Genomic DNA, 23,584 nt, shown 5'->3' on the forward strand with positions numbered 1-23,584 from the left:
TCCTTTGTACCCTCTCCTTTGGCTATTTGGGTTCTCCAGAGTGACGGACCCTTTACTTATTGGCCATAAAAAATGGTTTTTCCGGAAGATCATTCTCATAGCCCGGGATGCGATTTTGACACAATGGATACAACCAATTCCAGCGTACCATCAGGTGTGGAGGGCCAAATTTCATAAACTTATGCACATGGAACTGCTGATAGCGAAATCTATTTCTCTAGCAAAATTTACAAAGGTGCGCCTTTTATGGCAAGCATATATTGTTCTCCTGCCTTCAGAAGATTCAGGACTACTACCATGTTAGGGTTGTGTACTCTTTTGCTACCCTATGGCCAGCACTTCATATACTTAATTTTGTACTTACTAGATATGGGTGACGTGTCTTTTTATCATATGTGTGCATATGACTTTATCTGTTAATCACAGATACCAGTGGAATTAGAGTGGGGTGGGGGGGGGGAGGGGGGTAGTGATAGGGTAACAGAAAAATAAAAACGGGAGACAGTCCGCTGTACGGAACACTCTGTATTTTGCTGTCTTGAAAATGTGGAGATTCTGATTGCCTATGTATCGAATATGTACTCGGGTGATTTTTCTCCAGTACTAGTTACCTGTGTTTCTTATTGTTCTTGTTCTTGTTACTGATCTTATGACTGTTCCAATAAAAAATATTTACCAAAAAAAAAAAAAAAAATCAGACCATCTCCCTCCCTATCATTTTCCCAAAGCCCCACAAACAAGAAAGAGAAAAACAGCTATGCACTCTGGATTGTAAGAGGGCATTAACTTACTATAAATGGACTTTGCAACTGTTCATCTTGTATGATCCCAATATAATAGGGGTACCAGTTTCAAAATGTGCCCTATCAAATTAGATCACCTCCTGCCGTCAATAGTGTTATGCCACAAACTACGCGCCTCACGAACCCAGTAAGGGCTCATAAAGTGCGTGCAACACCTTCCTTGATAGCATATCCCAAAAATGTGGCCATAAAGGATGTAGGCAGGGCCACTACCAGTTCTGTCTATACTTTCATATCTCACTACTATCTCAGTTAATCAGCAGCCTTAGACAGCTCAGTAGGATGAGAAAACTAAGCAGGAACCATTTAGTCTGGGTTGCTAAAAAGAAAAAGGAGAAAACACTACACTGCAACCCTCAGCTTGGGACTCCCCATTGAGCATGGCTAATTTAGCCTGCTTATTGATGGAAAAAAGCAAGCTTGCTTATCGTAAACAGTGTTTTCAGTACATAGCAGGATGAATTAGCCATGCAAAACCTGCCCTTCTCCCTAGACAGGATATCCACAATGAATTATGCATGAGATATATTTGCATATTAACATTAGATATTCTCTGGCATTGAATTCCATAGTCTCGGATCCATGACTGATATAGCTGGGATATACCAGGACAACCATTGTTGACAATGGTTGTCCTGGTATTTTCCTACAATTTTCCTACATTTTCCTACAATTTTCAGAGTTTACCTTAAGATCAGCTCCGTAAGGGGTTCACCTTAATGCTGTGGTTATCTGTCACCAACATGTAGAAGGAAACCCTTTTTCTATATAGCCTCTTATTAGATTGATGAGGGTTTGCTTTAATTGAAGCCTATCTAGCCGCCTGTAAGATTATGGGATATCAATATGGCTTTTATCTAGCTGAGAAAAACCCCCTTCGAACTCCTTGACATTTGTAGAGTCAAGTACTTGAATTAGCATGTTGCTTTTTGGGGGATTGTTACTTCAACAATTAGTTGAGTCTAGCCCTGTTGACTTATCCATCTTATGCTAAATTGCTTCATAATAAAATGGTGCTCCACACACATATCCAGCATTATTGCATAAGATAGTGTCTGACTTCTAATTTAATTATCTTGCCAACATTTTTTTCTAATCCAAGCATTCATAAAGATGAAAAGACCCTTCCTTCCATGAATTACAAGAGAACTGTCACCTTCTACTTAGCCCATTGAGAGTCCAGCAACATTTTGACTTGTGATCATCAGGTTCACAGACGCATCATCCCCTGGAAGAAAGTTTGGATCACCATCATCAATGAAGTACCCCTCAAATGAAGAATCACTGAAAGTCTTTTGATCATTTCTTCACACAAGCAACTTCACTTCCTTGACATAACATAATGGCACAATGAAATGTAAAGATGGCCACCTTTGCCCTTCTTCCCAGTTAAAATCTCCAGGCATGTCACAATTTTTGCCAAGGTAGAAATAGGACAGGATTCTCACCCATCCCATGGAATGTACAGACAGAAACAGACCACAACATTATCCCTTTCAACCCATGACAGAGAAGTCTATTGTGTCCAAGATATGACCTCTCTTTATGTTGATTGCTTCTTCTTTCTTACTTCTAACCTTCATGTACTAATAGAGCAAAGTAACCCATAATCTATTGGAAGGTCAAAGAGATGATGGCTTCCTGGAACTGGGATTGTCATCAAGAGGCTATTATCTTCCAAGGTAATCAAATACTCAGGGAGAGGTAATAATGAAAATTTGAGCACAGGGGTGGCACAAGGTTCATATGAGATTTGTAACCAATAGAGGGAGAAAAGCAAGATTTTATTTCTTTATTTGCCTCTATATACAGCACAACAAATTTGGGGGTTTAGTGGACTTTGAACACACCCTGACCTTTAAGTCACCCACAAAAAAATATGCTGAGTAATTTCTGGAACCAGAAGCATAAGTTTGCAAGTTATGTAACTTGAGGCTGTATGTAAAACCCATACAGGTGTCCCAACAAGGGTCTGTTTAGACCCCATCAGTTTAAGTGCAGAGGTAAAAACTTTTGCAGTAATTGAATGAAAATTGATGGTATTGTATATTTGGGGAGTCAGTAATGCATACCTAAAAGGACAACATTCTAGAAAGAAAATGAAACAATTTATTCACCTTCCAGACCTCTGGAGTCAGAATATCCCCTCCATAACCTGTGGCTAAGATTCCAAGAAAACACTCATACTTCTAACAGAATCCTTGGGTTCTAAATCAACTGCACGGAGAGAGGGAAGCACTACGATTGCAGAAGCTTTCTTTTATTAAAATTCTGTGGAACTTCTAAACAATAGTATCTTCAAAATCCTTTGTGTGATTCTCAACATTTTAAGGGTAAATACTGTTTCTAAGGTAAAAGGTTGTAGATATCGTTAACATTATGAAAATCAAATTAAAAATAAATCATGGCCCATATGTAGTATTAATGTGTTTCATTATTTTTATAGTTAAAATGTGAGACTTTATTGCTATATTAATATAAAAAGTAGGAATTGTGTACAGTTGTGATCATAAGTTTACATATCCCTGGCAGAATTTGTAAGATGTGAAGCATTTTAAGAAAACAGGTGATTGCACAGAACACATCTTTTTTTTAATGTGTTTCAGATTAAACTATTATGCATCATGGAATAGCACAATCATTAAACTATAGCAATAAAAGAAATAATAGAATAATCCTGTTCAAAGGTTTACATACCCTTGAGTGTTTGGGCTGATACTATATACTCAAGTTGACACACACAGGTTGAGATAGCAATGAAGGGTAGGTATCTATACCTGTGCCTTATTTGATTGTAATTATTGTCTATGTATAAATAGTCAGTGAGCTTCTTAGTTCTTGAGAAACACTTGTGCTTTTCATCCAAGGCTGCACTGACTTTAGTGGTTACTGAAGCATGGGGAAAGCAAAAGAACTGTCAAAGGATCTGCAAGCAAAAGTAGTTCAACTTTATAAATCAGGAAAAGGATATCAAAAGAAATCAAAAGATTTGAAAATGCCAATCAATACTGTTCAAACTCTGATCAACAAGTTTAAAATTATGGGTTCCGTTAAATACCAAGCCACGGTCAGGTGTAGACCAAGATAGATTTCAGACACAGCTGCCAGGAAAATTTGTCAGGATGCAAAGAAAACCCCACAAGAATCTTCTTCTGAAATACAGGCTTCTCTGAAACAAAGTGGTGTGGATGTTTCAGCATGCACAAAGGAGATACTTGAACAAAAATGGTAGAGATGTCAGAAAAAAAGCCATTGCTGCACCAATGCCACAAAACACCCTGCTTACAATACACCAGACAGCACCTAGAGAAGCCTCGACAATTCTGAAACCAAATCATTTGGCATGATGAGACCAAAATTGAACATTAAGTTCACAACTATAAACGCTATGGGGCAAATTTTAAAAGGGTTACGCATGTAATATACACGCGTAACCCTTTAAAACCCCTCCTGCGCGCGACGAGCCTATTTTGCATAGGCTCGGCGACGCGTGCATGTCCTGGGGCTTGAAAAAAATGGGTGGGGCAGGGGTGTGGCCAGAGGCCTCACCACTGCTGCTGGGCCTGGGGATCGCATGCTGGCACTCAGCCGGCGTGCACAAACTACGCTTGCCTGGAGGCAGGCGAAAATACTAAAACAAAGGTAAGGGGGGATTTAGATAGGGCTGGGGGGCGGGTTAGATAGGGAAAGGTGGGGAGGGCGGAAGGAAAGTTCCCTCCGAGACTGCTCCGATTTCGGAGTGGCCTCGGAGGGAACGGGGAAAGCCATCGGGGCTCCCCTAGAGCTTGGCGCGTGCAAGGTGCACAAGTGTGCACCCCCTTGCGCATGCCGACCCCGGATTTTATAACATGCGCGCATGTTATAAAATTGGGCGTAGATTTGTGCGCAGCGGGTTGCGCGCACAAATCTATGCCCGCTCGTATGTTACAAAATCTGGCCCTATGTTTGGAGAGGAGTGAGCAAGGCCTGTGAAGAGAAGCACACCATCCTTACCCCTACCGTGAAGCATGGAGGTGTGTATCTGCTATTTTGGGAGTTTGTGAGCTACAGCTGCACAGGGAATTTAGTCAAAATTGATGGCAGGATGAATGCAGTTTCTTAACAGAAAATATTGGAGGAGAATTTACATTCATCAGCCAGGAAGTTGTGCATGGGGTGCACTTGGATTTTCCAACATGACAATGATCCAAAAATTAAGGCCAAGTCAAATCTTCAGTGGTTGCAGCAGAAAAAAAGTGAACATTTTGGAGTGGCCATCACAGCCTCATGACCTCAGCATCATTGAGCCTCTTTGGTGAGAACTCGAACACGCAATTCATACTAGACAACCAAAGAATTTACAGGATCTGGAGGCTTTTTGCCAAGAGGAATGGCAGCTTTACCACCTGTGAAAATAAAGTACCTCATTCACAGCTATCACAAAAGAATGTAAGCTGTCATTGGTGCAAAAGGGAGCAATACACGATATTTAAAACTAAGGGTATACAAACTGTTGAACAGGACCATGTTATTATTTCCTTTATTGCTATGGCTTGTTTAATGATTGTGCTAATTTGTGATGCATAATAGTTTAGTTTAATTTGAAGCACATTGAAAATTGTTATGAATCTGCCCGCGGGCTCCCCCGCGAGCAGGCATTCACCCCATGCTGCCTTTTGCTTCACCCGACGTGGCACGGACGCCGCCGTCGGGCCTTCCCATGCGGCCGGAGCCTCGGACTGAAGTCCCTCCCACGGCCGGAAGCCGCCTCTGGTAGCAGTCTTCACCGCGGCCGGTGCAGCGGACTTTTCAGCGTCCCATGCGGCACGGAGCCGCCACAGTCACCCCCTCTTTGCGGCGCGAAGGCCGCATTCCCGGGCTCGAGTGGCGGCTGGAGCCGCCCCCGGGGCTGCCTGCAGCGGCTGGAGCCGCTGCCGTCATCCGGCCTGCTCTTCAGGCCCAGCCCTGCGTCCCTGGCGTCTGACGTCGGTGCAGGCCGCTGTCCATGGTCCTGCACAGCTCTTCCTGCTCCCTCTAGGCACGTGACCGCGCCTCACTGCTATAAAGGACCAGTTCCAGGAAGTGCTGCTGGCCCCACCTATAGACTAACTTTCTGTACCAGCCCTTTAAAAGGGCTGCTCCGTCATTTCGCCTTGCATCGGATTTACTTCACTCTGGAGGCTCCTGCCTGCCAGAGCTCCGTTAGGTCTTCTGTCTTCTTGTGGAGCTCCTCATCTCGTCTCGTCTTCTCGTCATGCCATGTCTTTGTTGCCTGAGGTCCTCGTCCAGGTGTCCTGATGTCTCATCATAGATCTGCTGCTTCCTGATGTTCCAGGTTCCTTGGTGTCCTGCTCCTGTGTCCCTGTGCTCTTGAGCCTTCCGTACTGCCGGCCGTGGATCTCCAGGTGACGCTGCTTCGTCTTTGGAGATGCCGGTAGTAGACGCCGGTCCCTGCGCTCCTGAGCGTCATGTCCTGCCAGCCGTTGGTGGAGCTTCGGACGACATCGGCTCTGTCGTTGGAGTTCTGCTTTGACTGGATCCTTCCTGCGCTTGTCCCGTTCTCAGCGTGGTCCATGACCAGCCCCCTCGGGCTGTGTAGGGCACGCAGTGGGACAGGGTGGTCCGCGACCAGCCCATTGGGTCTGCCCATGTAGGTGAGCTGAGTAGGGCACCCTGAGAGACAGTGCCAAAGTCTATCCTCCCAGCTTTTGCCTAGTTCCTCGTCTAGTCTGTGATGCCGTCGCATCAACCCAAGTCTTCGTCTGTGATGCCGTCGCATAAACCCAAGCCTGTCATGTCTTCGTGTCAAGGTCCGTCTGCCCTCATCCTCAGGCCAGACCTGCTGCTCCATGCCGATCCAAGCGGCAGGTCCAAAAGGGCTCGGAATGGTCGGAGGACCATTCACATTCCAACACCATCCTGTTGTTGGCCTTGGGAGCTTGCAGGCCTGGCGGAGGGTAAGACCGTCAGCCATGGTGGAACACGCCATCAACCCTCGGTTTGTTCCTGGATCCGTCTGGGGTCGGGCTGAGGCCCAAGGGCACACTAAAACACTTCGCCACGTAACAGAATGCAAGGCCTTTCGAGGCCGTCACGTAACAGAATGCAAGGCCTTTCGAGGCTGCTCACGTAACAAAAATAAAACGTGTTTTGTCTGATCACTCGTGTTTTCTTAAAATGCTACACATCTTACAAATTCTGCCAGAGGTTTGTAAACTTATGAGTACAATTGTACATTTTTATCTTAATATTTTTAAAACATTTTTCAAAAATTTTTACTAAAAAGCTTTTTTTGGTTTGAGAATTAATGTACAAATGGATTGGTTGATGTGTGTAGATGACGTTTTACTTTGAAGGCTGTTAATGCTCAAAATGCTAATCTGTTTGTAATCATTATTGGGGGGGGGGGTGTGAGAGTATGGAATAATGTGCAAGACATAGTTGGTTATCAGAATGAGGGGGAATTGGTTATACCAGTGAGAGAGTAGGCATTATCAAATAGACAAGTTTTCAGTTCTTTCTTAACCCCACCTGGATTTACGCGCGTAGGCTTTGAAAATCTGCCCCAAAGAATTTCAGTAATCTAATTTTGAGAATATCAGAGATTTAAAACATTTCTGAAGTCAACTGTGCTTAGTAGACAGCTCAGAATTCATATTCTGTGAAAACCAGATTTTGATCAGTTTGCTAATGTGGGTCTTCATAGTTAAGTTTTTGTTGACTTGGACATCTAGAACCCCTTACCTGAGTTGTTGGAATTAGTTGGCAGTTTTTCCAAGATCAACACCAGGTGAAATAGATTTTGGAGGATTTTGGCTCAACCAAATTAGTTAATTTTTGTTCGGGTTCATTTTCAGTTTTGCCATTTTTTCTTTTATGGTGATCATATATTCAGAAATAAGTGATGTTTTCTTGAATGATTTTGTTAGAGGGATATAGAATTGCAGATCGTCTGCATATAGAAAGAAGTTTATTCCAAGGTCAGTTAATAATTTGCACAAAGGCAGCATGTAGATATTAAATAGGTTGCTGATAGCGCAGAACCCTGCGGAACATCAGTTGTGCACTGGAAATTGTCGGATAGGTGATCATCTAGTTTTACTTGGAAAGATCTGTCAGCAAGGAAAGAAACAAACCATTTTAGTACATTTCCAAGAATCCCTATGTTTCTCAGCTGGTGACATAGAAGATTATGATCAATAGTGTTGAAGGCAGCTGTTAAGTCAATCAGAACCAGGCAGTATGATTTATTGGAGTCGAAGCCCTGAAGTATAGGACTATTATGGATTGAAAAAGGGTTTCTGTTGAACGATTTCTTCCTGAAGCCAAATTGGTTAGGGTATAGGGTTTTTTTGTCTTCTAGGTGAGACTCTAAATGGGAAAAAACTGCCTTTTCAAGAATCTTCGCAAGGAAGGTTAAGTTAGAGATTGGTCTGTAGTTATCCCAATCTTCAGATCTTCCTGATTTATTTTTCAAAATTGGTTTTATAACTGCCTGTTTTAGATTTTGGAGCATATATCCTTCTGTGAGGGCAAGGTTGACAAGTATTGTGATTATGGGGGTTATTGTTTGGTTTACTTGCTTCAGCGAAGAGACTGGAATCAGGTCAAGAGTATGAGCAGCTGGTTTTAGTTTTGCTATGATTTTGCTTATTGCTAGTTGCAAAACTGGATCAAAGAATGACCATTTATCATTTATATCCATAACTTCCAAATTGTAAGGAGAGACCGTGTTGGTGATTTGTTGTTTCAGCCTCTGGATTTTTTCGGTCAGAGCTGTTGCGTATTCATTACATGAGGGGTAGATTTTAAAAGAAGCGCGCGCGGCTTACATGTCCGTGCGCTACCTGGCGCGTGCACACATATACGCCAAATTTTATAACATGTGCACACAGACACACGCATGTTATAAAATCCAGGGTCGGCGTACGCAAGGGGGTGCACAATTGTGCACCTTGTGCGTGCCGAGCCATGCTGCCTTCCTCCATTCCCTCCCAGGCCGCTCCGAAATCCTTCCCCCTAATCTAACCTTCTCACCCCTTCCCCTATCCTTTCCTCCCCCTAGCCCTACTCTAACTCCCCCTCCCCCCGACTCTTGTCTTACCTTTTGCGCCTGCTGGCAGCAATTGAAAATTACTCCATGTATCTGTTTTGCATAGTAATCTTTCTTTGATTTATTCGTTAGTGTTCAGTATTGAGATGGATGATATTTGTATCTTTTTAGTGATTCTTCTGAAAGATTTTTTCAAATGTTTTTCAAGTTTTCTTAGGTGTTTTTTTTATTCTATCAGTACTTCGTTATACCAAGGGTTCATTTTTTTGTGATTATTATTTTTGTTTATGTTTTTGGTTTGGATTGGGCAATATTTGTTTGCTATTTCCTTAAGCATTTTTTCCCACGAATCAAATGCCTCATTCCAGTTGTTTAGGTTTAGGTCACAGCTTTTGGTCTCTACAGCATTAGTTAGCATTTCAGATTTTATTTTTCCTCTGAGTGTTTCAGAGCTTTTCATTATTGTTTTTTGTAAATAAGTTCTGCCTTGATTAGATGGGCTTGTTGTTTGTTTAGTCTTTATACAATAATTTTTGGGATTTGGGAAAATGAGATTGCGCATTTTGCCAGCTTTGTGGATGGCTTCATAGTCATGTTGGGTGCATCCTAAGGCTTGCATTGCTTCTAGGAACATGTCACATGAGACGAATCTTGGTGATTCATTTATATGAAGATTAAAGTCTCTTAAGATTATTGTTGTCTCTGAGTTAGGGAATTCTTTTATGAAAAGTTTGATTATTGGTGACCAATCTTTAAGGAGAAGGCCAAGAGGGCAGTATACGAGTCTGATATTGATTTGTTTTGATTTTAATAGGGTCACTTCATATGGAGGTAGATATCAGTTTTCTTTAGTGTCAAATTGAGTTCTTTTTTGCAGATTTAGTAAGCCTCTACCTTTTCTTTTTTGTCTTGGTATGTGGAATAGATTGTAGTTTGGATGTGATAGTTGGTTTAAAAGTACATTATCCTTGTCGTTTAGCCAGATTTCAGTTAGACAGAATATAGTTAGTTGTTGGTCATTAATTGTTGCAACCGTCCCTTCCGGACGGCTTCACTCCGCCTACCTTTCTTTCCTTGCACCTCCTCTCGCTATGGATGGACGCCTGGCTGCCGCAGCATCTCCCTGCTGTCCTCTCCAGCATCCCTGGATCGGCTTGGGTGCTGCCTCCTGCCATGCTCCGCCTGTACCTTAGGGTGCGCGCGCCGCGTGGCCCTCACTCTTATTTGCTACTTGGCGCGAACCTCAGGGGCGTCCCCCTGTGATGACGTCACGCTGCACGGATATTTAAAGCCTACATTGTTTACTAGCCTTTGAGTTAGCAAGGGGATACCTTACGGATGGGATTCGCTCTCCGTACCCAGCTACTTTGCCTCCAATCTATTATTGGACTCTTAACGGGATACCCGCTCCTCGGGGGCCTCACTTGCTTTTCAGATCACTATCAGGAAACCAGTTACTCGCTCCTCGAGGGCCCATGTTCCCTGACTCGCTGTCTGCTCCTATCTTCTTTTCTGCCTGGAAGGATTTGCTATCTTCAACACCAGTGAGTACTACCATCTTCACCTCAGAGCTGTTCCCTGGTACCAGGTACTCGCTCCTCGAGGGCCTGCCTCCGTTCCAGCCCTGGTGCCATCTCCTACGTGGAACCGCTGTGTGAGTACATCACCTTCAAGCCTCTCAGCTCTCAGGGATCAGGTACTCGCTCCTCGAGGGCCTGCTCTCCCTATCCTGGGGTTCTCCATTCTGGGGTTTGTGCATATTCCACTGTACTCATTATTCTCAGTTCTTTCCACTATAGCACTGCTACCGGAGGAGTCACTGTTCCAGCGCCTGAGGGATACTAGCCCAGCCGGGCTACTTCTGCTGCTCACTACTGCCACCTCTGGTGGCTACACCACATAGTTTAATAAAAGATCAATCTCTGTGTTTGTGTGTCCTCAGCTGAGCCTGACCTGTGGCCCCTCACGGGATTGCCCCCCGTGGGCGTGGTCAGCTGCCACAGTGTCCAAGGGTCCACCCAAAGCTCACTAATTATAACATTAATATAATTTATTAGTGGGATTTTTCTTGAAATAGATTGCATGTTTGGTAGTAGTAGGGTGAACAAAAGGCCTGTTTTGATTTTTGGTATTTGTTTGTAGAATGCTGTAGAGATTTATTAGCTTTTGTAGGATTTTTGTTTTTGTTGCTCATTATGTCACAATTTTTCCTTTGTCCTGTTATTGGATGAGATTTGCTTTCTAATTCCACTTCTAACTGTGATTACATGCTGAGGTAGTGGTATCTTCAGGTTGTGAAGATGGTGGATGGTAAAGAGTGCAATTCAGCAATAGGTGACGTTCGCAGGAGGTACGGTCTGTAGGTGGTATGGGCAGCAGGTATGGTCAGCAGGTGGTAAGGTTGGTGGTCTTTGCTGGCAGTCTCGGGTGGGGAGCGGGCTGCAGTTGGAATGGTGAGGTCCACAGGTGGAGAAGTCCGCGGGTGGTAAGATCCACAGGTGGTTAGGTCCAGAGGAGGTTTGCGGGTTAGTTTCGGAGGAGGTGGGATGGGTGGTCTAGGCTGTCTCTCGGTACTGGGTATACAGTAGAGACTGTGGGTGGTGGCTCTCAGTGTAGGGAGTGTTGTTACCTTGAGTAGTCTCCTTTGGTTGTTGTCTCTTGGCGCAGGGTGGTGGTTTCCTCAGGCAGTGGTGTTTTCAGGCGTTGTATTCAGATGGAGTCTTCTGGTGAGGGAGGATAAATCAGAGCAATAGAATTTTTAATCTTCCTACACTTCAGGTGCACACAAAGGGGCAGGCTCCTTTGTGCGCTTGCCAAAGGGCGTGCGCCTGTCGGTGCAAGCGCCTTCGGCATTGCAGCTGCTCTCTTGTTCCTGTCAGTGGTGGGTGGGCCGAGGGATTGGCGCTGGCATCCACCTGAACAGCTTCCTGTCTGTGAGGGACAAATCAATCAAATGGACTGTGCAGAAGATTCTAGTTACATCTGCTTTCACAAAAATAATATAGTTGCAGAAATGACTGCCATGTCATCTCGATAACTGAATTCCTTGTCCTTCTCTTCCTTTTTTGTCATATACTCTTGGGCATCCCTTTGTTCTGCTGCCACAATTATTCTCAATTTCTCTATTTCTTGTGCAAGTATGTAAAGATGTTTGTTTTAAATTTGCTTTTAATTTCACATATAGGCCATTGTTTTGTGAAATTCGAAAGAGTAATATTAAATATAAGTATTTTAGAGTTGGCCCAGAGGCTCACTGGTATTGTTACATGCTGCCATGCTGAGGGTCTCTGGTTCAATTCCTGGATCATATCTGCTGCTCCTCAAGTCAACTAGGGTTGGGGATCCTGTTTTCACCCCCTGGGGAAGGGGGTGAGGGAGCTATGGCCATCAATATGGGAGATATTTGGTAGATGGATTGAGAGCCTATGCAGCAGAGATCCAGTGGGGGCCTTGGTGCAAAGCTCCCAGTCTTGGGATCTTGCTACAGTGACCAGACTTGGAACAGTAGGAAAGGAAGCGTCTGAAAAAATAGGTGAAATACCCCCCAACCCCTAGGGAGCTATGAATGAAGGATTATGGTGTCAGATCTCAGCACCGGTGCCAATTGAGCTGAAAGGAGGAGGATGGGGGGAGCTTTTAGGCCAAAAAAAAAAAAAAAAGAATTACTTTAAAACAAAATGTGTTCATAATGCTAGCAGAAAATACTGCAAGCTAAGACAAATTATTTCTTCATGTAAAGGAAAAGGTTTTCACGCTATGCTTCTTTTTTCCATAGGTGAAAAGAGATTTGAATGTCCAGAATGTTCTAAAAGGTTTATGCGAAGTGACCATCTATCGAAACATGTAAAAACCCATCAGAACAAGAAAGGTGGTGGAACAGCCCTTGCTATTGTTACCTCAGGAGAACTGGACTCTTCAGTTACTGAGGTTCTTGGATCTCCGAGAATTGTCACAGTTGCAGCTATTTCACAAGATTCTAACCCAGCAACTCCTAACGTTTCAACGAACATAGAAGAATTCTGAAAAATTAACCATGCTGGGACTACTTTTTTCTGCACTTAAATTGATATACGTTTTTGAGAGAAGGAAGTGGACTGGTAAAGTGGATTATGTGACAGGAAATCATGTATAACCATCTTGATTTCTGTAAGTATTCCAGGTTGGAGGGTGAGCATAAGAAGTGTACAATGGTGCGACAATGCATTTTTCTAAAATGAGATGGTGCAAACTGTCAGAAAAAAAAAATCATGGAATATTTTGTGCATGTATTGTTACAGTACGTGGATACATAGCACATGACATATTTTAAACAAAATGCCAACATATTGCAGGAATAATCTTAGGTAGGAATTCTTTTTATTTGAATGTGCTCTAGTAAAAGCCAGCAGTAACATTTATTTTGGCGTTACCCCTCCTACTGTATAAATTGCAACCATGATATAAAGACAACCTGATTTCTTTGCATAAATGACTTCATGTGTAAACATTGAAATTAAATGTGGCCATCTTTGCTCAATTTTAGAAAATTTTCATCTAGCATCTGAGTTGGATACAGCTGTCACTGATGAGGGGACAGCTTAGATAATTGTTAGCACTACATTATAGTAGTGTGTCCAATGACAATCACAGTCAACTGAAATTGTTCTTTTTGTAGGAAGAGATGCTTGAGAATTAAAAAGTACTAGAAAGAAATTATTTATGCTAAAAGAGAATTTCAAAGAGTTCATGATGATTTGAACTACTAAAAGAGCAAACTATTGACAAGTTACATTGGTTTTGTATCCTAATATATTGCATTTCTTTGCAGCCAAAGAAATAGACCAATATTTAGAATTTCAAAAATTAAAAATACACCAATAATTGTATGTATGATTTATTGCTTCATTTCTGGAAATTAATCATATTTGTGGGTTATCAAATGTACAAATAATATCCAGTGTCATAAAATGTCAACGTTCCTGTTAAGTCCCTCTCCTGCCAGCCTGTCTGTTTTGATCATTTAACTGTTCACCTTCTATTGAAAGTCTGCCTGAAAAAGTAAGAATAGCTTGTCATAGCACTTATTAAATTATGTAAAAATAGAAGTGTAAACTTGCACTTTTAGCTGCTGTTCAACAGAAATAGTATCCCATGGCATTTTAAATTCCAGAATTTTGACATCCATGCAGAAAGGATGACTAAATCATATAAATCTCACAACTGACAAGTTATATGCCAAAAATAAAGAGATGGTATAATGCTGTTCTCTGTAAGATGAGATAGCTTTCTTTACAGAGAAGATCAATATTTGAAGGACAGTTAAACGTGTAACTGATTTACATGTTAGTTTTGCTCCTTGAAAACCTGTCTTCCTCATCAAGTTCTGTGTTCGTGTTGTGATGTATGTACCATGTACTTTGAGGGAAAACAAATTGCTGATTGTTGTTTACACTTTGTACACTTGGGCCAGCCCTTTGTAGCATACAAACTGAAGGTCTTTGATACTTTTAGTTTAAATAAGAAAGCTTTGAGATAAAATATAAATTTTACACTGTGGTTATAAAATTTCAAGTTTCTTGAAGTTTTTTTTAGACTTGTAACAAAGTCTCTAATTTTAGTTTAATTTTGTATGTTTAGTATGCATTATTTAATGTACTTTAACAGCTGATGTTTATGATTTAAAACATCGGAACCAATTCAATGTTGCAGTTAGTAAAAATTACCATAAAGTAGAATAGTTATGTTTTATTGTAAATTATGTGTGTATGTATATATATATATGTGCATATATACTGTATATATGTATATGTGTGTGCATATATGTATACAATATATATATATGTACACACATATCGTATCTATCATGCTGCACAATTGACGCTGCGAATTTTGTTATGCAAAACAAACTTTCCTAATGTTTTAATCATGTTTTCTGAAAGAAAGAGTGGATTGTTTTTGTTCACTAAAAGGCATGAGATCGCTACATGACCATTTCTTTCACATTCTCCATATGTACTTGGAGTGTGTATGCAGTTCAGCATCCATTTATAAATTATTTTTATTCATAGTTAAACCTATTTATTAAACTAAATCTGGTTGATTTTTTTTGTATCAGTTGAAATATGTTACATTGTGTGAGCAGGTACACATTTGACCACTGGGATTAGAAACGCTTTGATGGTATGTCCTGCATACTGTTCAGATTCCACTTTCTGTCTTAGAAGGATCATAAATGTCAGTGTCCTTTTATTTGACGTCGTGGGATATAGCTGTTGTGAGTGATAGGGCACTGATGTGCTGTAGTATCTGATTTAATGACATTTCACTATTCATTCCCTTTGCCAGTTGTAATATTTTTGCTTTGTTGTAATCTGTGCAGAGCTATGTATTTCTCATATTAAAACTTTAGTGTTTGGTAGAACTTTTTTTTTTTTTTTGTTAAACTATTAGCTTCTTTGATTAGCTTTGTGTAAGTGTTGCCAATTACTCTAGAAAGTGGGTACTAGGTCATCATTTATCACATGCTTTCATAAGAGCAGTAATAAAGATGTGTAATCGGGGGGAGGGAGTTAATTTGTCAAACGTAGGTAAGCATGATGTTTGGGTCCTATTTTTCAATTTTATAACTGTTTTATTGGAAGAATATTTGTATTTAAGTCTTCATTTTAAGGCCTTGTCTCTTTTATGCATGTCGCAAAAATGCCATCCCACATAAATTTCTGTCCAACTTAGGGTATTAAAGCTAATGGTAAAAAAAAAAAAAAAAAAGGAAAATGTTTTGCAAATATTCCTTATGGCAAATTTTGTAGTAATCCACATGGAAAATTTCTTAAAAAATGAAAAACAAACAAAAAACAGGAAAACATTTCCCACATATTAGAACCTAGAACATAAAGTTTTGCCAGCAAAGCCACAAAAAGCTGTAATATTACATTTTTACAGAATTGATTTGTATAATCTTCTTATGGGGGAGGTTGTAAGGGGTGTTTTTTCTGTTTTTTATTATTTGGAAATAAACTGATGTACAAGTTGTTGCCTGCAATAAATATTTGCAAGTAACCTATTAAAATTCTGTTATGTTTTGAGTATTTCTTCCTTTATCTAGTGGTCTGAGAGAGAGAGAGAGAGAGCATTGGGACCCAGAAGAGTTATGTTCAGGAAGTGAAAATGAGGTCTGAGTGATTTCTGAGCATTGTTTTCTGTCAGGCCGATACAGTAAAGTGCGGCTGCGGTTACCCTGCTTCTAACCCGCTTTCTACTCACAATTTGGCCGCGTTAGTCCAACCCGCGATTCACTATCCCTTTTAACCCATCCTTACTGCTTCTTTAAATCAACGGGAAACCCTTTCCACCCGCAGCATGTATATGAGATGTAAATGATCGGATTTGCTATTCCCTCCCATACAGTAACGTGTGCCCCGATTATCGCTTTTTTAACCTGCAGTTTTGCCACGTGTTTAACCTGCTAACTTACCGCCTACCTTTACCCCTGCGTTAGTGTGGAGTGTCAGGTCAGAGAGACGAAATTTCACGGGCAAACGACCCCCTCACCCCCCGGGACAAGAGCCAGGATCAGGCAAACTTTCCCCCAGCCCCTGCTCATCTGCTCTGGTCGCATCCATGGTGCCGGTCTCCCATGCGGGCGCGCTGACAGCTCCGGAGCAGGAAGGAAGGACCTGTTGTTTCCAAGCATAAACTCTTGCCTGCCCAACCTAAAATCCAACGCGCCGGGAAAGCCACTCTTCAGATCGCGACTAATCCCATCCCCCAGCCCCCGCTCACCTGCCCTGGCCGCATCCATGGGTGCCGGTCTCTGGGGCAGCCCCAGTCCTCTCTCCCATCCTCCCGGGGGCAGCCGGCGGCGAGAGCAGCCCGGGGCGGATTGCGAGGCGGCTTCCAGCAGCCCCCACCAGCGAGGGTGCATGAACGCACGCCGTGACCTGAGTGCCCGGCTGGACGTCAGAGGTCACGGCATGCGCTCATGGCAACGAAGGTGCATGAACGCACACCGTGACCTGAGCGCCTGGCTGGACGTCAGAGGTAACGGCGTGCGCCCATTCACCATCGCCGGCGAGGGCTGCTGGAAGCCGCCTCGCGATCCGCCCCGGGCTGCTCTCGCTCTCACCGCCGGCTGCCCCCGAGAGGATGGGAGAGAGGATTGGGGCTGCCCCGGAGACCGGCACCCATGGACGCGGCCAGGGCAGGTGAGCGGGGGCTGGGGGATGGGATTAGTCGCGATCTGAAGAGTGGCTTTCCCGGTGCGTTGGATTTTAGGTTTACTTTTGCTTAAAGTTGGGATCCACTTCCTGGTACCTGTCACTTCCTGGTACCTGTCATTTGAAATGACAGGTACCAGCGCACCCAGGATACTACAGTAAAATGGATTGCTCTTCATGGACGCGGCTTGCATTTGCATGCCATTTAAATACAGTATCGAGCGGTATGTGATCCAGACTGTGCATGCGGCAAACGCGGGTGCGCCCGGCACTAACGCACCTCTTTCTACCGCACCTTACTGTATCGACCTGCAAATTTGTTGTATTCATTCCTTTGTGTCAGTTTGAGTGCTTTGTATGAGTTTGTACTACACGTTAATAGTTTCAGGTATGTGTAGTGATTTAACCCCTGACCATCCTGGATTCTGAAGAGAACAAAGGAGAGCTTGTTAGAGCCAGTGGATCAGTTGGCTAATACTTTACTTAATGAAGGGATTGTGCTAGTTCTTTTAAAAACAGCAGTGTTGTGCATATTATCAAAAGAAAGTCTCAGTATCACAATTTGGGGAAACTGTGGACCAGTCTCAAATATTCCTTTTCTTGGAGAACTTCTACTGAACGTTCATTGGCTGGGCATTCACAGAACTTTTTGAATGATGCTTATTTAGATACATTCTAGTAAGCTTTAGATCGGGCCATAGTTCAGAAACTATTTTAATAGTGCTGATGATCTATGGAAAGAATTAGACAAAGGTAATAACTCACTTCTAGTTTAATTCTATTTAACAGTTGCTTTCAATATGAATGATCCCAAGATACTACCTAACTGCTTATCAGGGATAGAGGTTTGTAAGTAGTGCTCAAATGGTTCAACTCCTTTCTGTCTTAAAGAACACGGTGAAGTTAGGAGACAATTCCTCCTTTTCCTGACAGCTAAACTGTGGTGTTCCCCAATTATTTTATTTAAAATTTGTTAAAATCCGTTGAGGAATTAGCTCAATAGTTTTGACCTTAAATATTCTTATCTAAACAGAGGGCACCCATATACACATGTATATGGGTGCACGGTTAGATGCAGGTATAGGTTAGATGCAGGTATAAGTATGTTATAAAATAGGCCAAGCACGTGTATGTGTGCGGCTAATTTTAAGCTTGTATACACATAGAAACATAATGACTTTCAACAGGAGCGCGTCTAGTCCAGGACGATTTTCACCGGTTCGTCCACCAGTTTGCCCAGTCTGCAGCTAGGTCCTCCAGACCCCCCAGTTCTTTAGTCTGCACTCCCTCAAACACCCTGTACATGGCTGGAAATAGTTTTATTCAGACTTACACCTCATCCATAAGAACATGCCATACTGGGTCAGACCAAGGGTGCATCAAGCCCAGCATCCTGTTTCCAATGGTGGCCAATCCAGGCCATAAGAACCTGGCAAGTACACAAAAACTAAGTCTATTCCATGTTACCATTGCTAGTAATAGCAGTGGCTATTTTCTAAGTCAACTCAATTAATAGCAGGTAATGGACTTCTCCTCTAAGAACTTATCCAATCCTTTTTTAAACACAGCTATACTAACTGCACTAACCACATCCTCTGGCAACAAATTCCAGAGTTTAATTGTGCGTTGAGTGAAAAAGAACTTTCTCCGATTAGTTTTAAATGTGCCACATGATAACTTCATGGAGTGCCCCCTAGTCTTTCTATTATATGAAAGAGTAAATAACCAATTCACATCTACCCGTTCTAGACCTCTCATGATTTTAAACACCTCTATCATATCCCCCCTCAGCCGTCTCTTCTCCAAGCTGAAAAGTCCTAAACTCTTTAGTCTTTCCTCATAGGGGAGCTGTTCCATTCCCTTTATCATTTTGGTAGCCCTTCTCTGTACCTTCTCCATCGCAATTATATCTTTTTTGAGATGTGGCGACCAGAATTGTACACAATACTCAAGGTGCAGTTTCACCATGGAGGGATACAGAGGCATTATGACATTTTCCATTTTATTCACCTTTCCCTTTCTAATAATTCCCAACATTCTGTTTCCTTTTTTGACTGCCGCAGCACACTGAAACGATGATTTCAATGTGTTATCCACTATGACGCCTAGATCTCTTTCTTGGGTAGTAGCATCTAATATGGAACCTAACATTGTGTAACTATAGCATGGGTTATTTTTCCCTATATGCATCATCTTGCACTTGTCCACATTAAATTTCATCTGCCATTTAGATGCCCAATTTTCCAGCCTCACAAGGTCTTCCTGCAATTTATCACAATCTTGTGATTTAACTACTCTGAACAATTTTGTATCATCTGCAAATTTGATTACCTCACTCGTATTTATTTCCAGATCATTTATAAATATATTGAAAAGTAAGGGTCCCAGTACAGATACCTGAGGCACTCCACTGCCCACTCCCTTCCACTGAGAAAATTGTCCATTTAATCCTACTCTCTGTTTCCTGTCTTTTAGCCAGTTTGAAATCCACGAAAGGACATCGCCACTTATCCCACGACTTTTTATTTTTCCTAGAAGCCTCTCATGAGGAACTTTGTCAAATGCCTTCTGAAAATCCAAGTACACTACATCTACAGGTTCACCTTTATCCACATGTTTATTAACTCCTTCAAAAAAGTGAAGCAGATTTGTGAGGCAAGACTTGCCTTGGGTAAAGCCATGCTGACTTTGTTCCATTAAACCATGTCTTTCTATATGTTCTGTGATTTTGATGTTTAGAACACTTTCCACTATTTTTCATGGCACTGAAGTCAGGCTAACCGGTCTGTAATTTCCCGGATCTCCCCTGGAGCCCTTTTTAAATATGGGGGTTACATTAGCTGTCCTCCAGTCTTCAGGTACAATGGATGATTTTAATGATAGGTTACAATTTTTACTAATAGGTCTGAAATTTCATTTTTTAGTTCCTTCAGAACTCTGGGGTGTAAACCATCCGGTCCAGGTGATTTACTTACTCTTCAGTTTATCAATCAGGTCTACCACACCTTCTAGGTTCACCATGATTTGGTTCAGTCCATCTGAATCATTACCCATGAAAACCTTCTCCAGTACGGGTACCTCCCCAACATCCTCTTCAGTAAATACCGAAGCAAAGAAATCATTTAATGTTTCCGCGATGGCCTTATCTTCTCTAAGTGCCCCTTTAATCCCTCGATCATCTAACGGTCCAACTGACTCCCTCACAGACTTTCTGCTTCGGATATATTTTAAAAAGTTTTTACTGTGAGTTTTTCCCTTATGGCCAACTTCTTTTCAAATTCTCTCTTAGCTTGTCTTATCAGTGTCTTACATTCAACTTGCCAACGTTTATGCATTTTCCTCTGTTGGATCCTTCTTCCAATTTTTGAATGAAGATCTTTTGGCTAAAATAGCTTCTTTCACCTCCCCTTTTAACCATGCCGGTAATCATTTTGCCTGCTTTCCACCTTTCTTAATGTGTGGAATACATCTGGATTGTGCTTCTAGGATGGTATTTTTTAACAATGACCACGCCTCTTGCACACTTTTTACTTTTGTAGCTGCTCCTTTCAGTTTTTTTTAAACTATTTTTCTCATTTTATCAAAGTTTTCCTTTTGAAAGTTTAGCACGAGAGCTGTGGATTTGCTTATTGTCCCCCTTCCAGTCGTTAATTCAAATTTGATCATATTATGATCACTATTGCCAAGCAGCCCCACCACCGTTACCTCTCTCATCAAATCTTGTGCTCCACTGAGAATTAGATCTAAAATTGCTCCTTCTCTCGTCGGTTTCCTGAACCAATTGCTCCATAAAGCTATCATTTATTCCATCCAGGAACTTTATCTCTGTAGCGTGTCCCGATGATACATTTACCCAGTCAATATTGGGGAAATTGAAGTCTCCCATTATTACCGCACTACCAATTTGGTTAGCTTCCCTAATTTCTCTTAGCATTTCACTGTCAGTCTCACCATTTTGACCAGGTGGACGGTAGTATACTCCTATCACTATAGTCTTCCCCGACACACAAGGGATTTCTACCCATAAAGATTCAATTGTGCATTTAGTCTCATGCAAGATGTTTATCCTGTTGGACTCTATGCCATCCCGGACATAAAGCGCCACAACTCCTCCCGGGTGCTCCTCTCAGTCATTGCGATATAATTTGTACCCTGTTATAGCACTGTCCCATTGGTTGTCCTCCTTCCAACATGTCTCTGAGATGCCAATTAAGTCTATGTCATCATTCACTGCTATACATTCTAATACAAACAGTCTAACTTCAATTAGTCAGCTAGAGTGACTCACTGCTCTCTTGATTAACAAATGTTGGTACCTATTCAAACCAAGTCACACTACCTCAATACCTTTCCAAGGTGAGTAACTGGACTGAACTTTTCAATCTTTTTACTTAGGTATACACTGCTCCTAGCTTATTTCTAGCTTCTGGCTACTTTTTTTGTTTGTTTTTTAAATAGCAGAAGTAACTTTGCGCTGCAATATACCTGGGTGCACACACAGGTGTGTACATAAGCACATATATCTTGGTCCTGCCCCGGAACATGCATGACCTACCCATATTCTGCCCCTTTTCTTCCCATTGCGAGATATTTGCACATCGGTAAGAACATAACAAGTTGCCATACTGAGTCAGACCAAGGGTCCATCAAACCTAGCATCCTGTTTCCAACAGTGGCCATTCCAGGTTACAAGTACCTGCAAGTACCCAGACATTAAATAAATCTCATGCGCCTAATGCCAGTAGTAGCAGTGGTTATTCCCTAAGTTAACTTGATTAATAGCAGATAATGGACATCTCCTCCAAGAACTTATCCAAACCTTTTTTAAACGCAGCTACACTAACTGCCCTAATCACATCCTCTGGCAACAAATTCCAGAGCTTATTTGTGCGTTGAGTAAAAAAGAATTTTCTCAAATTTGTTTTAAATGCGCTACTTGCTAACTTCATGAAGTGCCCCATAGTCTGTCTGTTATCTGAAAGAGTAAATAACCGATTCACATTTACCCATTCTAGACCTCTCATGGTTTTATAAACCTTTATCTTATCCCCCCTCAACCGTCTCTTCTCCAAGCTGAAGAGCCCTAACCTCTTTAGTCTTTTCTCATAGAGGAGCTGATCCACCTCCTTTATCATTTTGGTCACTCTTCTCTGTACCTTGTCCAATGCAACTATATCTTTTTCGAGATGCGGCGACCAGAATTGCACAAAGTATTCAAGGTATGGTCTCACTATGGAGTGATACAGAGTCATGACACTTTCCATTTTATTATACTTGTGCGTGTATGTGGGTGTCTTATAAAATTGGGTGGACACGTGTGTGGGATAGAAACATGGCCATATCCTGATTTTTGGCATGTTTCTAGATTTTAAAATTCACCCTATACTGTACAACTGAATGTAGTGTTGCTAAAATAATCAAAAAGAATCAGTAAATGGAACCTCTGACTGGTAAGAGTGATGGAATGAATGAACTTAAACTGAACTTAGCCAAGGCAGAGGTTCTATAGGTTGGAAAATGCTCATCACCTCCCTTAAACTCTTTTCCAGTGCTGGACAGAGTGCATCTACCAGTTAGCAAAAAAGTACATCATCTTGCGGTAGTGATTGATGTCACAGTGTCTGTGGAGGCTCACATCGCCACTACAGCTAGGAGTTTACTTTTGCAACTGCACCATGTCTACCAGTTATAATTTTGTCTGCTGTGCAGCCTCATTGTACCCTGATTTGGACTACTATGATGCCTACCCACCTGCAGGGGCGTCCATTGAGCTCTGCCATGAGCTATCCAAGGCATTTTCTCAATGGCTTCCTGAATCAGCTTATCTTGTAGCCTCCGCTCCATCAGGAGTCCTGCTCTGTGTAACCCAGCCCTACCATTGTATCCCTGCCTCATCATGGCGTTACCCTTGGCTCTCTTGACCTGGCCATTGTTGAATCTTGTCTTGCCTTGTGGCCTTTGGACCTGCTCTGACTTGTATTCTGCCTTGTGTCCTTCAAGCCTGCTTTGTCTTACCATGCCTTATGGCTGATTGAGGCATTCCTGTAGCCTAGTGGCCTATGGGCATCCAGCCTTATTGCAATTGGACTTTCGTATTCTCTGTTCTGTGTTACCCTTGTCTGCCTTGTCTAAGTCCTGCCCTTGTCTGCCTAGTTTAATCATTGTCTGTCTGGTCTTGTCCTGCCCTGTTCCTAGCCTGTACCAAGCCTTGCCTCATCCAGCCTGTACCAAGCCTTGCCTTGTCCAGCAAGACTCATCATGATGTATTGATGCCACAAAGACCTAATGGCCCCCAGAACCCAAGGGCTCAACCTGCATGGGAGGGGACTGGCTAGGCGGAAGACCGGCCCTTGTGTAGCTCAGTATCCTGCCTTGTTGTTCTGTACAGTTCCAGGGGTGATGTACCCCAAGTCCAGAGATCCTGACAGAATGATGAGGCCAACCTTCATCCACTGGAGTGCATACAGGATTCCTAACCCAGCTAGTGAGTCCAAAACAGATTATTTCCTAGCGTGTAGCAGATGGACTCAGGACCAATGGGTATAGTGTACTCC

General features: G+C 42.3%; 1 protein-coding gene across 7 annotated transcripts in view; it reads left to right on the top strand.

The window, feature by feature from the left end:
- The window catches only part of SP4 (Sp4 transcription factor), a 118,615-nt gene extending 103,016 nt beyond the window's left edge, over window positions 1-15,599 (top strand). For 4 of the 7 annotated variants that reach the window (XM_029589062.1, XM_029589060.1, XM_029589061.1 and 1 more), the window contains exon 6: window positions 12,611-15,599. In XM_029589062.1, coding sequence (XP_029444922.1) covers window positions 12,611-12,858 — 248 coding nt within the window. In that variant the 3' untranslated portion in view covers window positions 12,859-15,599. Of the gene's footprint in view, window positions 1-1,899; window positions 3,197-12,610 lie in introns of those variants that run through there. The other 3 variants (XR_003854525.1, XM_029589057.1, XM_029589058.1) reach the window with 3 other exon arrangements.
- The last annotated feature ends 7,985 nt before the right edge of the window (window positions 15,600-23,584 follow it).

This window comes from Rhinatrema bivittatum, chromosome 2, assembly GCF_901001135.1.
Source record: "Rhinatrema bivittatum chromosome 2, aRhiBiv1.1, whole genome shotgun sequence".
Lineage (NCBI taxonomy): Eukaryota > Metazoa > Chordata > Amphibia > Gymnophiona > Rhinatrematidae > Rhinatrema > Rhinatrema bivittatum.